Source organism: Microtus pennsylvanicus, chromosome 3 (genome assembly GCF_037038515.1).
Source record: "Microtus pennsylvanicus isolate mMicPen1 chromosome 3, mMicPen1.hap1, whole genome shotgun sequence".
Classification (NCBI taxonomy): Eukaryota; Metazoa; Chordata; class Mammalia; order Rodentia; family Cricetidae; genus Microtus; species Microtus pennsylvanicus.
The window spans coordinates 129,861,498-129,877,097 of record NC_134581.1 but is presented as its reverse complement, the minus strand read 5'-3'; the positions used below and the strand labels follow the sequence as shown (position 1 = coordinate 129,877,097).

The following is a 15,600-nucleotide window of genomic DNA, read 5'->3' as shown; positions in this document are numbered from 1 at the left end:
ACCAGTATAAAAGTTAAAAGCAATCAACCTGACACAGTCCAGCATCCATCCCTGGCTGAAGAGCTACTGACAGATGCTAAGTGAAGGAGAGACAGCTTTCTTTAAGGGTGCGGTCCCCGGTAGGCGGTCCATGCCTTAGGGGACAGCTCTGTATTCATGCATATATGGGCAGCACAAACTGGACTCGGTGGGTGGTAAGCAATGAGAGCAAAGCAGAGGCCATGAAGCTGGGAGGAGGGTTTAGGGAGCATGGTTAGATCCTAGAGGAGTTATGGGGAGGAGTGGAAGAATACGGTCAAAGGACATTGTGTGCATGTATGAAATTCTCAAAGAACGAAGAAAAAGAACAGCAGTGAGACACCAGCAAGAATGTGTGTGTTCATGGCATATCGAGGTCTGGGTGACTTATCCAGTATGGAGGGCAGAGGGAAGGCAGACTTGAGACTCGGAAGGGAGTAAACTCCACTTTCACGGGGGGTGAGAGCATCTCAGGATGTGGAAGGAGGCAGAAAAACAGGCTACATTCCACAGAAGTCATGGCTTGGATATAATGGTGCTGTTCTTAAAGTAACAAGATGCAGGGGGTGTGCCAGACAAACTCCTGAGAGGAGAATGCAAATGACAGAGAGAGGATGGGAAGGGATTCCTGGTTCCGGCTATCAACCCCACAATCTGCAAAGGCTCTCTCAATAATACTTGATGAAATAAAACAGACATCATTTTAAACGCATAGCCAAGCTATCCAGAAAGGAAATCTCCATGTTCCCAACAAGAAACAGAAATTGAAACCAGAAAAGCAAACTTGCCAATGAACGCTGTGGCTGCTTTTGGATCAGACAAAGAAAGGAACCAGAGAGGAAAAGAAACACCGCCTTAGAACTGAGTTTTTAACCGGAGTGTCTGTCAGGAATCCTAGAAGGAGGTTTGCTGACACGGTGAACCTTCAAAAAGGTGATCCACCTCTGTGTCTTCAGAGGTGCTGGGCAGAAAAATGAGGCCCCAGCTAATTATAATTCTGTAGCAGATATGGATTTCACACTAGAATTCACAAGACTCACTTTGTATGCAAAACCTTTCTGACCGACAAATTAATTATGAAGCTGAGGGCCCTGGGGTAGCTAGTAGAAAAAAAGAATTCAGGGTCAGCTCATGAGGGGTTGTTTAGACACAGCCACCCTGCTTCCTGTAAGGAGAGAATCTGAAAAGACAAGACACACGGGTGTCTCAGTTAGGGTTGCTATCGCTGTAATGAAACACCACGACCAAAAGCAAGTTGGGAAGGAAAGGGTTTATTCGGCTTACACTCCCAAATTGTTGTTCAACACCAAAGCATGTCAGGACAGGAACTCAAGCAGGGCAGGGAACCTGGAGGCAGGAGCTGCTGCAGAGGCCATGGAGTGTGTTGCTCACTAGCTTGCTCCACAGGGCTTGTTCAGCCTGCTTTTTTATAGAACCTAGGACCGCAGCCTAGGGATGGTACCACCCGCCACGGGCTGGGCCCTCCCCTATCAGTCGTTAATTAAGAAAATGCCCAACAGTCTTGCTCACAGCTAAGTCTATGGAAGCGTTTTCTCAATTGAGGCCGCCTCCTCTCTGATGACTCTAACGTGCGTCAAATTGACCAAGAACTAGCCAGTAGATGAGCGTGTTTCCCATGGTGAAAAGTTCAGCGCACACAAGGAGCTGCCGGAATAGGGCAATGAGATACTAGAAGAAAACAATATACTTTTTTTTTTTTTTAAAGAAGCTATTGTTAAAGCTTAGAGCCGAATGCTGGGTGTCAGGGACCAGGAAGAGCAGTCTGGGAGGCAGGAGAAGGCTGGTGAGAAGGCACGAAGTTACAGGTACACAGAATAAAAGATGAAATCGCAGGTGGCAACCGCGCACCCTGCATTTCAATACGCTACAAGAAGGGGTTTTCGAAGTTTTCAATCTAAGGAGATGACAGTAGCTGAGAAGAGAGGTCTGTTCAGCCTGGTGGAAGCTTTACACTGTGTACATGTGGACTGGAGCATCTTATGGTGCCCCCATCACGTGTGTCATCCTTAGACTTTCCTGTCCCAGTTTTTAAAAATGTCATTTTAAAATATAATAACATCATTTACCCCTTTATCTCTCCTCCTTCCAATCTTTTATATATCCCTCACCTCATCCCCTCTCAAATTGATGATCTTCTTTTCTTTAATAATTATTATTGTTATTGATATATGCATAGCTATATAAATACAACCCACTGAGTCCATTAAGGGCTGCTTGTAGGTATGATTTCAGGGCTGACCACTCGTTAGATAGCCAAGTAGGAGGCTCATCCCTAGGGAAGACTAATTCTCCCTCATTCAGGATTCTTGAATTACCTATAATTCTTTGTCTATGACTGGGGTCCTGTGAGAATTCCCTTTCTGTTTTAGTATGACTATCGGTATTGTTCTCGTGTGGGTCTTGTTTGGATAGCCACATTGTTGAAGTATTATGGGTGCAGCTTCCTGACATTTCTAGAGACTCAATACCACAGCCAACTTCCTGTTTGCTGCTTCTCACTCGCTTTCCAAAATAGATTTGAAATTCCAGATAGCTGTCGATGGCAGGAACCTCAGTTTTCTTGCCAGAAGGTGTTGTCGCCACCTGCTGGCAAGCGCTTGTAAGTTCCACCTTAATCGGGCTGGCAAAGTCGCTTTTTATTTTAGCTGTTTGTACTATCTTGCAAAGCTCAAAATCCCATGATCGTGGTCATAACTTGCAATGTCTAGGCCAGGGATATCCATCTCGTTTCTATATGTGCTGGGAAACACGCAGGAGTAGTCAATGCAGCTCTGTTTTTATTAGCAAATAAAGTGGGAACAAACGAGCCTACATCAGTAGAGATGGGGGTAATTTAGAGATGGTGCCTGTGCACACGTGTGTGCACATGAGGGGTGTGTGTGTGTGCGTGTGTGTGTATCAGATGTCTTTCTCATGACTTTGCAGTTTATTTTTTGGGACAAGTTCTCTACTAAGCCTGGAGCTTGCTGTGTTGATTAGACTGGCTGGCCAGGGAGCCTCCAGGACCTGCTGCCTCTGCCTCCACAGCACTGTGACTTATGTTACACTCTGCGCCACACTGCTTGGCTTTTCACCCGTGTGCTGGAGATCTGAACAGCAAGCACGTGATCCACTGAGCCATCTCCGCAGCCCAGAAACGACACGTTCTTACGGGGTGTGGTTTATAGCAGTGAGAAAGTAGTTCCACTCACTAACGTGTATCTGGGAGAGAAGATTATTCACACACACATATACATAATTAAAGATAATGTAGCTATTTAAAGAGAGAAGTCATTTTATGTGAAAATGAAAATTTAAATCCTACTTCTTCAATGACACAATATGTGCAAATATACATAAACAGGTAAATTAAAAGTATATATTGCCTCTGCAAAATGTGTATGTAATAATGGCAAAATTGGCATTGTTTCCTTGAGAAGAGTAGAAGAATATTGAGAATGGCTCTCAGGAGAAACTTTCATATCATATTTCTTTCATAAATTGATTTAATTATAGCAAATATTTAACATGTACTTGTTATGGAATATTAGTTGAAGATGTGTTACATTTATTTTTGCTGTGCAATATTTCCTTAATGATGCAGTCTTTTATGTTGCATTTGTTTAACTCTGTGAAGCTGTGTTACTTTGCCTGTCTACAACACCAGACTGATCTAATAAAGAGCTGAATGCCCAATAGCTAGGCAGGAAAGGTGGGGCTGGAATACAGAGAGAATAAACGGGAGGAGAAATATAGGGAAGGGGGTGAGGATAGAGGAAAGGAGAAGGGGAGGACACCAGAGACCAGTCACTCAGAGACACAGTCAACCTTGGAGTAAGAAGGAAAGAGATATAGAACAGAGAAAGGTAAAAGCCCAGAGACAAAAGGTAGACAGGATAATTTAAGAAAAGCTGGCTAGAAACAAGCCAAACTAAGCTCAGACATTCCTAAGTAAGAATAAGTCTCTGAGTATTTATTTGGGAACTGGGTGGTGAGCCCCCAAACAGCGAGAGTAAGAGTGAAAAAGTCAACTGCATGTACTTTTCCCCAAGGAGAGGATGGTGTCCACAAAGGGTCCAACGTCCTTGCCATCATCAAGAGGTTAAACTCCAGAAAAGGAAAATGGTTAATAGTTGACTTTTGTCTTTCATAAAACATTGCAGATGGGTGATGTGCGACTGTGGGCACTTACTATTCATTTGTTCCAACAGTGAAGATGGCTCCCTCCTGTGTTATGGGCTGCCAGCAGGTGCCCGCCGCTTCATACGGTGATCATATTACAACGCTAAAATCACATGCATGCTAGCGCTTCTTGTGTATATAAAGTATCACTACAGAAATCCGTCACCTTTTCTCAGCAGCTAAGACTTGGATGGGAGGATCCAGTTTCCATCTACTCACTGATAAAGAAGAAGCCACAGTCATTCCCTGTGAAGACCAGGCACTATCTCTAAGATGTTTCTTCTTCCAAATTCTGTCTTTGTAGAGGAGTCTGGAGAGATGGCTCAGTCAGTAAAGGGTTTGTTGTGCAGGCATGAGGACCTGAGTTTGAGCCCCAGAACCCATGGAGGGAAAGCCTATCGTGACTAAGAAAGTCACGTGGTATTCTTATGTCATCGTGTAAATAATTCACAAAAAATTTCTTTGAATAAACTAAAAATCTTTTAAAGCGAACGGGCTGGATATAATTTACCTAGCGCTCTTTATTTGTTGTGCAAATAAACCACTCTAAGATAGAGAGATGTAACAACTGGTCAACATAAAATCCCCTCTGACTATGCAAATAATTTATGAAGGAAATATAATATTAAATCTGTGGATATCATGACTGCTAATATTAAAAACATATACAAAGTTCTAGGGAGAAAGTGTCAACGCTGTTGCTTTTCTAGACAGCAAAATCAGAGGGCACCTTTACATATAAATTTATATTCCCTCATTGTATATGATAGTCATACATTGCTTTAATTCATCACATCTGACCTTTCCCCTCAGGTCTTTACTCGTGCACATGAGACAGTTTACCAACGGATCCAGCTCCCTAGTCCCAGAGGGCTAATCTGAAGTGAGCCAGTCTGCAGGGGACGCTATGAGTGTTTTGCCTGCATGTATGTCTTTGTACCACATGTGTGCGGTGCCTGGGAGGCCAGAAGGCATCAAATACCCTGGAACTGTAGTTAATGGATGGTGTGAGTCACCGTGTGGGTGTTGGGAGTGAAATCTGGGTCCTCCGGAAGAGCAGCCGGTGCTCTTAGCTGCTGAGCCAGCTCTCCAGCCTGCACTGACATTTAGCATTAGAGATTTCTTGTTGACTTAAGATATCACAATACTAAAATTGAAGAAGTTGATCTTACAGAAGTTTGGAATAAGGTGGTGGTTGCTAAAGGCTGTTTGGGTTGGAAGCGTCACCCCAGCCCCTGGCATTCATTCTTGGAGCGCCAATGGAGCAGGAACACAACAGGAAGCTCCATTTCAAGCCCCCCCCCCCCCCCCCCGTCCTGGTCTTCGTTCCCTCACAACACTTACAAATATTAGCCTCTAGTCACCTCGCCTGATGTGGGAGAACACTCAAGACAGACAGGACATGCTGCTTCCCTGAGGGTACACAAGTATCAGGGAGAGAGTTTAAGCAGAAATCCAGTAGGCAGCGGCCATAGCCACTCTAGAGTGTGCAAACAAGGGCGATGAGAAAAATGCTTAACAAGAAACTGTAGACAGAGAAGAAACACAGGGGCCACAATGGATGAGCCCCTGGGGCTTAACCACACTCAATGCCTTGCTGCCTGAGACCCTAAATGAGACCAGGAGTTAAAACCTTGTAAGTTGTTTCCTGGTTTTCCAATTGTCATCTTTCAACAAAGTAGGATCATCCAAAAGGAGAGAGCCGAGCCCTCTCTCTTTTATTTTCCTGCTCACTATTATTCTTACATTGTGACTTGAAGTCTTGACTTTAGTGGATTATAGACAGATCAAGCCAGCTCAGATGCTTTTTCCATTCTTGGTTAAAGTAGAAAGATGTTTTACACTGCATTGCTTATGGTCTGTTATCTGAATCTTTTTGTTTTGTTTTTATTTTTCAAGATGAGGGTTCTTTGTGCAGACCTGACTGCCCCAGAATTAGCTCTGTAGACCAGGGCAGGCCTTGAACTCACAGAGATCCACCTGCCTCTGCCTCCTGAGTGCTGGGATTAAAGGTGTGTGCCATGACCACCCAGCTATTATCTGAATCTTAACTTGATAATCATAGTACATTCCAGGGACACCCTGTTTCCACGGGAAAGCGTGCCTCCTCTCTGCTCTCAGAAAATAAGAAAGAGCAGGAAGCTCTCAGGAAGTTTCTTTTGCTGTCCTTGGCTCTCCCTGTTCCTCTTCTCACAGGCTTTACTTACCCCTCTTTGCACGTGTAAGTGACCAGGTTCCCAAAAGTGAAGTTAGTCCCAGTGATGACAGCGTCTTTGAGGACTGGGGGTTCTCCGCAGGAGACGAGGTGACAGGTAGGTGGTGATCTGTCCCAGAGACCCGAAGCTGTGCATTCAAGAAGGGCTGGGCCCTGTAAGCTACAGACAGGAGAGAGGGCTCAGGTCACCCCTTTGACTGGGCAATTGACCACTGCTGTGGAGAACTAGAACTTGGAAGGAGATACAGGCTACAGGCTGTATGATGAGTTTTAGTGCCTAAAATAATGCTTATTCACGTTGTACTGCCTTTTATGAACGGAAGAGAAATTCCCATCACCCGGACCACTTAAAATAACGAACGGCTCAGGAAGCATAACAACCACTTGGTGCAGCGTTCAAGTCTGCTGCCCCTGTTGGTGGAGGAGGAACTGGGATGAGAAGGGTTAACAGACTAATTATTAACCGACTGGAAGGTGGACACCTGGACAGGTGATCAGAGCGACCGAGATCAAAGGGCACTGTCCTCCTAGGACCTGGGGTCTGGGTTTTGTAGCTCAAGACTCTGACTGCCAATTGTCATTTGACTTCACCAACCCTGCGAGCGACATCATGGCTCTCCACCAGTGCTTCCAGCATGACTCTGACAGCCTCGATGATTTCTTTTCAAAAATTAAATAAAATTATTTATTTTTTTACTTGTTGTGTGTGTGTGTGGAGAAGTCGGAGGACAACTTGAAGGAGTCAGTTTTTTCTTCCCATCATGTGGGTCCCAGGGATCGAACTCATATCCTCAGGCTTGGGTGCGAGCACCTTTATCCTCTGAGCCATCTCACGGGCCCTTAATTCTTTCCTTCCTAGCCACATGATCTGTTCACTTCAGAACCTGTTTCATGTCTTTCTGGGTATAGCCTTTTCTCCAGTGTTCCTTCTGTTCACACGCACACAAGCAACCAATCAATTAATCAACCAATCAAATGAACTCACAGAATTAAGGCCTTGCCATGCTTTCCCTATGCTATGTCATGCTGCTAATAATATAAATACAAGGTGTGCATATAAGAAAATATCCACGGAAAGGCATTTCCTAAAGTATCACCTTCAACCAACTTGGCTTTCCTCTTTAGAATTTGGATGCTCAAGAAGCACACACATTTGAGAATACCCCGTGTTTGCTTGGAAAGTCAGCTGGTTCATCCACTCCCGCCTAGGAAAAGCAGGCGACGACAGGAAGCCCTGGCCCATCCTTTACCTGTAGCCGTTCTCGCAGGAATACGACGCAATGGAGAGGTAGGTGAACCCACTTAAGATGTATTTCCCATTATCTATGGTCTCAGGACTGGGACACTTCACCAGCTCACACACGGGGAATGAATGACTCCATGAACCGCTAGCCAGACAGGCTGTCTCCTCATCTCCAGCCAAAGTGTAGCCTTTATCACACCTGGAGAAGACAGAGGAAGTGACAGAATAGGAACAGCTTTATTATGCATACTTTACAATTGTGTGAGCGTGTCATGTGTGTGCATGAATGTGTGTTTGTGTGTGTGCGTGCAGCCATGCACATGCCGTGTCATACACGGAGAGACCGAAGGATAACCTCAGGTATCCGTCCTTGCCTTCCGCCTTGTTTGAGACAGGGTCTCTCTGCTGTTTGCTGCTACATATGCTAGTTGAACAGGCTTGGCAATTCTGGGGTTTTTCCTGTCTCTGCCCACCTCTCAATGTGGGGGCTTGAGGGTTACAGATGCATGCCCCGGCTCCCAGCTCCTGAGCTCCTGAGCTCTAGGGATTCAAACTCAGGTCCTCCATCCCAGCCCTGTTTTGCATTATTTTATATGTACCAAAACCCTTAAAAAACACAAGGAATGTAAGTATTTAAAGAACTTTTTCACATTGGAATGATTTAAAATTGTGTTTTCTACAAAGCTGAATGTCGTACGTCTTCCCATAGTAACCTTGGGTAGAAGGCAAAAAACAGATGTTAAGAATTTGGTTTGTCCCCAATATGTGCCATGGGTGATTAGCTGGAAATGGACAATTCTGGGTTTGAGAGTGGTGTGGGCTAAGCCCCTAGACTACAAGGCTTGGACTCTCAACTGGTTAATAATCAAGGTTACCCATTAGTTAGGAGTGCCTTCCATCATGATGCCTCAGGGGGGCGCTATCAGCAACAACAAGCTATTGGCCAGGAGACTTAAGGATATGGCTATCAGTAGGTTATCAGATTTGATTTCTTTACACTATACTGAACCCAATTAATTCTATAATTAATTAATAATAATATTTAAAAAACCATCTGGGGAAGCTGGGGAATTGGTTAGGAAGTGAAGAGAGTACACTGCTCTTAGAGGGGACCAGAGTTTAGTTCCCAGCATTTATATTAGCAGCTCATAATCTCCTGTAACTACAGCTCCAGGAGATCTGGTGCCCTCTTCTGGCCTTCATGGGTAACTGCGTACTAGTGCATCTACTCACCCAGACATACAGATGCATAAATAAGAAAATAAAAATAAATCTCTATAAAAGATCTCTGTGATCATCCCCCCCCCACACTCTGCTGGCATGCCATTAGCAAGTGTCTTACATCTTTTGTTTATTTTTTGTCTTATTGCTTTTGTTTTTGGAGACAGGGCTTCTCTGTGCAATAGCCCTGGCTGTCCTAAACTTGCTTTGTAGACCAGGCTGACCTCGAACTCACAGAGATCCTCCTGCCTTTGCCTCCCGAGTGCTGGGATTGAAGGAGTGGGCCAGTGTGCCCGACCTTGTGCTACAGCTTTACGGTTAGGCACTCACCTGTACGTCACCTTACTGCCGAACGTAAACACTGACCCAACAACACCACCATTTTCAGGAGCCGGTGGGGCGCCACAGGAAATGGCTGGAGGGAGGGAAACAGAAAGGGCGGTTTGCTGAGACTCCATGCAGAGGCCTCGGAGACCTCACGGCTTTCTGACTGCATCCCCTTGTGTTTCACTTGAGCCCAACACCTGGCTTGCAGAACAAAGACAGACAAGACCTAGAATTTACCAGGTCATCATTTTATCTCTCTAGAACTGCCCAACACAGTAACTCCCGGCCATTTTCTCCAAGTACCTTCACAGGACGGTCTGACGTGATCCCACTCGCCACTCTCCAAACAAGTGACTTTGCTCACGCCCAGCAGCTGGTACCCTTCCTCACAGGAAAATGTGACTTCGGCACCCACCGTATAAATCTCGCCCGAGGAGTGGCCATTTTCTGGATCTTCTGGAGCCTTACATTTTACAGGTTCTTGAAGGAAAGTTTTTGTGAAATATTTGAGTGGTGCTCACACAATCATGCAAAGTCTCAAAGTAAAAGAATTCGACAGTAGTTAAGGGGACTGTAAACATGGGACAAAGGTTCTTGAAGGAAGAGGCACAAAGGCCAGGGACTCGCTGGACATTAGCCAGAAGATACATTGGATAACATTTAAGCAGTATTTTTTAAGTTAGTTTGAATGTTTTCAAATGATTTATTAGTCTAAATTATGTGTATGGTCTGTGGGTAGGCACACTCGAGTGCTGGTGCCCATGGAGACCAGGGCAGTCAGATCCTCTTGGAGTTGTATTTATAGGTAGTTGTGAGCTGCCCAGTGTGGGTGTTAGGAATCAAACTCAGGTCCTCTTCAAAAGCAATATGTTTTCCTAGTCCTGAGTGTGTGCATGTGTGCACGTGTGTGTGCCTCTGTGTGTGTGTGTGTGTGTGTACACACGTGTGCGCAGATGCTCGTGAATATACTGTTATTCTTCTACTATGTGACTTACTTTAATATCCCACAACATTGGCTCAATTTTGTGCTTCTGAAACTGGGAAGTCAGGGGAAGTTCAATACCAATTAATTGTATCTTTCATGGTTGCTATGTGTCCTTGGTAAGAATGCTATATCCCTTTGGCATTTGAACATGAAACTTCTGTCTTGTTTTTAAATAACGCACCCTTAAAAATACACACTTGAGCACCAAAGATAAGAATCTCAATACCTGCACAGTTTTTACCGTCTCCCGTGTACGGTGAGTTGCACGAGCAGATGTAAGATCCGTTGGTGTTCAAGCAGGAGGCATGTTCGCTACAGTCTGACCCGACTGCACACTCGTCAACGTCTGAGATGAAGACAGATTACACATGGTTCAGTGGGTTTGTTGTTCTTATGCGTCAAGCATTTGGTTTTGCCTCTAGGTCACTACATATCACGTAACACACAGCACTGAATGCATCCGTTAATATTCTCTATTTATATTTCATGTATGAGTGTTTGAGTGCTCTGCATATATCCCTGCAGGCCAGAAGAGGGCATCAGATCCTATTATAGAAGGTTGCGAGCCAGCATGTGGCTGCTGGGAATTGAACTCAGGACCTCTGGAAGAGTAGCCAGTGCTCTTAACCCCTGAGCCATCTCTCCAGACCCACTGTATGTCTTTTCATGAAATTTAGATGCAACCACAGTGATTACATTGCAAATAAACAATAGCATCTACTACTTCCTCAGCTGGTAGGCAAGCAGAGAAACAGGGATGGAGAACAGTCTTAATATTGAACTTGATTAAAATGAGGAACATTTTTGGCTCCTTGGGGAAGAAACAGCCACTTTGCCGTTACCCCCTTGTCCAGGGCTTACTGGGGTGGGGTCAACGGGGATGCCAGGAGAGCCTTGGATTTGTGGTAAATGTTTTCCAAAGACTGTGACCGAATCCACACAGCCGTGGCCGGTGTTCATCTCACCGAGACAGGATGGTGAAATGCCATTCCAGCTCCCGTTGTCCGTACAGAACATTCTGGAGTCGCCCAGCAAATAGTAGCCATTGTTGCACTGATAGGTCACAGTGCTGCCAGCATGGAAGTCCTCAGCTGAATAGAAGCCGTTCTCCAAGGCGGGAGGCAGCCCACAGCGAATACCTGGATGGGGCGGAGGAACACACTGCATTCGGAGCAAAACGCTCAAAGGACAGCAAACCTAGTTTCACACAGCTGCCTGGGACTTTCCCTACTGAACACAGACATTGGCTGGAGAGTGCTCCGCATTGTTGGGGCGACGCAAGGGCTGTCAGCATGTGGCACACTGTCTGGTTCACAGACGCCATGAACTCATTCCTTCTTTAAAAACACCCGTGGCACTCTTTCTACCCATCAGGCACTGTTGTAGGTGCTAGATTTACATCAGGAAGCCAAGTAGAAGGGATCCCTGCTTTGTGGCACTTCCTGTCCGGTGGAGTGGACAGACAAGATGATAAACGCACGGTGTGCGGGCCGAGAGCTGCTCTTCTCTATCCGAGGCAGCGGTCTTGGCCGCACAAATCTCCTCACTTCATCCCCCTGGCCCCGCCGCTTGCTTAACTTTCTGGCCTTTATCATTGTTCTTCATTATAAATAAACATTACCGTGTGCACTTGCTTATTTTTTTTTCTGCCTACTCTGCCAGAATGTAAACACAAGGATAGGGCCAGCCTCTCTAGAACATATATCAACGGGTAAATAAGGTCAGTATTTTAAAACTTGGTGAGGCAGTGAACGAGCAGATACGCTCAGCTGAAGACATGTGCTCCTCTTTTCTCGTCCAGCAAGGGCACACCTGAGGGCGGCTCTCCAGCCTACAGCTCCTTATTTCACTCCTCTCTAGGTCCACGCTACCACCTTGGATGTGTTTGTGAGGGGTCTCTGCGTCCTCATCATTCACCTCCCACATGGTGCCTGGCCTAGTCTCTTACACAGGGCAAGGACTTGACGAATGTTTGCTGGGTTTGCTCCAGCAGAGGGGGAGCATTTATCTAATGTTCCGCACATGCTTATATGGGTCCCCTAACTTTCCAGAGCCACCCAGGTGAGTCGAACAAAGACTGCTCACGTTCACAGTGAGGGAGTGGTTGTGTCCACTGCCCTTGGTTCAGACAGTACTGCACAGGATTCCCGACTATCTGGAAGCCGGGATCACAGAACAGGCTGACTTTGGAGCCCGGCTTTCTATCTCCTGACGCAGTTCTCAGGTGTGGTATGGTTCCTTCTAAAGACGGGCAATCTGAGGGCAAAGAACACAGGCACGGAGCATGTTAGCAACACAGCAGCAGGGCCGTGGAGTCAGGGAGCTCAAACTCTCTTTTGCACAGGAGGGAACCAGCTTTACCGAATCAAAACAAGTTTTCATGCACCCCGTCACTGACAAAGAAAGTGGTAAGAAAAGATTTTATTTTTATTAAGTAATTTTTTTTCCATCCATCTGAAATCTGTCGGCTATTTTTAAAGGGACAAATGACATTGTGGGACAGAAGCACACCAGTAATTGTCTAAAGCCATGAATTCCACAACACTTTTCAAATGAATCCATTGATTTTTGGAAATAGTTTGGATTATCCAGAGGGAATGTACAGGGTGTGGGTGAGAACAGGCATTGGTTTATCTATTTCACAAAAGTATTCCCATCTCAAACAGGAACCTAGGGATTTGGCGATTATTATAAACAAAGAGAGGCCTGGAGAGATGGCTTGGTGGGTAAGAGCCCTGGTTGCTCTGTAGAAAACCAGGTTCAGTTCCCAGGACCCACACTGACGTTCACAACCACCAGGCACTGGTGTGGTGCATAGACATAAGTGCAGGGAACACATATGTATAAAAATAAAATTAAAAATCTCGAAAAGTAAAAACAACGCAAACTCAGAAATCCCCATCCATCTTTGAAAACTTATTTTATCTTCACCCAAATATCCTGCCCAATTACTTTGTAGTCTGCTGTGCAGAAGTAATGTCAATAATCAAAACACCCTTTGGATGAACATGAGGTAGAGGTGAATTCCAGTTAAGGGGCCGGCTGACAGGTGCCACGATGCGGTCCCAAGAGAATTCTGAATTACGTGCTTTCGACAAAACATTCCAGAAAAGCCAAGACATGGCAAAGTTGGTGTAAGAGAGAAATCCTCACCAGAACAGAATATGCTGCTGGAGTCAACTTTCACCTTCCCCGTGATTCCTGACAAGAAATCAGGCCAGGCTAACACATTTCCCCGACTGAGTTCCTCTGGGCAGGAGCTGGCCAGCGACTTCACCTGTGAGTTTAAAACATGCTTTGAGATAAAACTTCTACTAACCTGCAGCTTGCACATCACACTTCACCCTGTTGAAAAGTCACAGATTGTTGTGGCAGAGGCAGAGAGAAACATGTTCTTGTCTAGTATGATTGCAAAGGCCACAGGAAATTTCCCTTCTTATTCCAATCCCCACGATTAGGTCTTTCTAGTATTTCTTCCACTTAAAGACTCATGGTTGCCTGCAAATTCTGAAATCCTTTGCATAAAGTTTCTTGTCTAGATGTTAAGGTTGGTTAAGCCATAATTTTTTTTCAAAAGCATAAAGCTTGTGTGTGCATGCACACACACACCACCTGTGTGCAGGTGCTTGAAGTGACCAGAAGAGGGCATCATATTTCTGTAGCTGGAGTTGCAGGCAGTTGTGAGCTGCCTCCTATGGGTTCTGGGAACTGAACTTGGGTCCTTTGCAAGAATCGCAAGTGTTCTAGACCTCTGAGCTATCTCTCCAGCCCCATCTATCAGCATGATTTTTGAGAGTAAATAATTATCAAACCATAGCTGTGGAATAAACAATCCCACAAGCATGTAGGTGGTCTTTTGTTAATGTTGCCAAAACTCTTTTACATAGATGTCTTTCTCTCTCCTTCATAGTTAAGAAAAATGAAGGATAAGGAGATGGAACAACATGATCAAAGTCATCCCAGAAAGATTGGGTTGAGCTGTGCTTGGATCTCAGGCTGTTTGGATTCAATCCCCACTTGACGTACAAATCTGTTGACATCTGTGGATGTTCTGACACTTGTATTCTCAAAATAGTCTCTAGGCTCTTTCCATCTAAGAAATGAATATTCCACAAGATACACATCCCCATTTAAATGTTAGAACATCACTGAAAAACTAGAAGGGTCGTGACTGGAAATCACTGTAGATAACATCTGCCTAACAGACCACGCTCTCCAAGATCAGTAATAAATCTTGTTAATTAGAAGTTTACGAATATATAAGGTCATCATTAGACTATTTGTGGTTTTGCTAGGTTTGTACCTGTGTATCTCATTACTGTCATACACTGAAAATGGAATTGACCTGCTGTGGAGACAGGACATAGTCCCAGAGGTTGAGTTGGCTTATGGAGCCCACAAAAGACTCAGCTGGGTTGAATCCCTCTCCTTTTTTGTCTTGCTCTTGCCCAAGAACTAAGGCACCACCACCTAGAGAGAGAGAGAGAAAGAGAAGGGGGGACGCAGCATGAGAATAAAGAAGAAGAAAACTGGCCTCATGGTTTCTTGTTCCCCAAATGCTAATGTCACAAAAGGATAGGTAATACGACTGTATGCCGGTGTCATCGAAGCTCAGTTATGGAACTTTACTGCATGGCCTAGCAACACGGACAGATTGAAATCACGTTTGTGTCGACTGTCAAAGGCAGTTGGAGGGTGAGCCCATCAGGCTCCCTGCCTCTGATCTCAGAGTTTCTTACATCTCGGATGCCTTTACCCTTTTTCTTGTCTAGCCAACTACACCTCAGCCTTCAGTGAAAGCTCGGTGAATGTGGCAGGCACTTATGCAGCTCCCAATGATGTGCCGGCCGCAACACCAGGGTTGGAAGTGCACGGGTGTGAAAACAGCAGAAAGCTTTTCTGCCTGTGAGACTGTAATTCTAAGAGATGATATGAACACAAACCCCTTTTCAGCATAGCTCGGGTAGTACAAACATGGAAGTATTCAGAAAGGAAGACCTGTGGGGGTGAGGGAGAGGGAGAGAAGTGGTTATGAAGACATGTTTGACTAAGGGTTAGTTTTATTCAGATAAAAGATGCAGTTTCAGGGCAAAGGAGTAAAATACCAGAAGGACTACAACTATATGGTGTGTTTTCACACACACATACACACACACACACACACACACACACACACACACACACACACACACACACCTTATTGCTTCATTCTGACCATGCCTGGGATGACTGCTCCACTTTAAAGGGCATTAACTTTAGGATGAAAACCTCAATTGTTTTCTTTTAATTAAATTTTATTTATTTATTTTATATACCAACTACAGTTTTTCCTCCCTCTTTTCCTCCCATCTCTTCTCCCCACCTCCATTCTACTTCCCTCCCCCATCTGCTCCTGTTCCTTCTCCATTC

General features: G+C 45.0%; 1 protein-coding gene across 1 annotated transcript in view; it reads right to left on the bottom strand.

Moving 5' to 3' along the window:
* Positions 1-15,600, bottom strand: part of Svep1 (sushi, von Willebrand factor type A, EGF and pentraxin domain containing 1) — a 156,204-nt gene that overhangs the window by 31,327 nt on the left and 109,277 nt on the right. The window contains exons 28-36 of the mRNA XM_075967148.1: positions 14,537-14,661; positions 13,345-13,468; positions 12,277-12,447; positions 11,157-11,330; positions 10,418-10,537; positions 9,510-9,686; positions 9,210-9,294; positions 7,666-7,857; positions 6,408-6,575 (exon numbers count right to left, since the gene is read on the bottom strand). Of these exons, the coding sequence (XP_075823263.1) occupies positions 6,408-6,575; positions 7,666-7,857; positions 9,210-9,294; positions 9,510-9,686; positions 10,418-10,537; positions 11,157-11,330; positions 12,277-12,447; positions 13,345-13,468; positions 14,537-14,661 (1,336 nt within the window). The remainder of the gene's footprint in view (positions 1-6,407; positions 6,576-7,665; positions 7,858-9,209; positions 9,295-9,509; positions 9,687-10,417; positions 10,538-11,156; positions 11,331-12,276; positions 12,448-13,344; positions 13,469-14,536; positions 14,662-15,600) is intronic.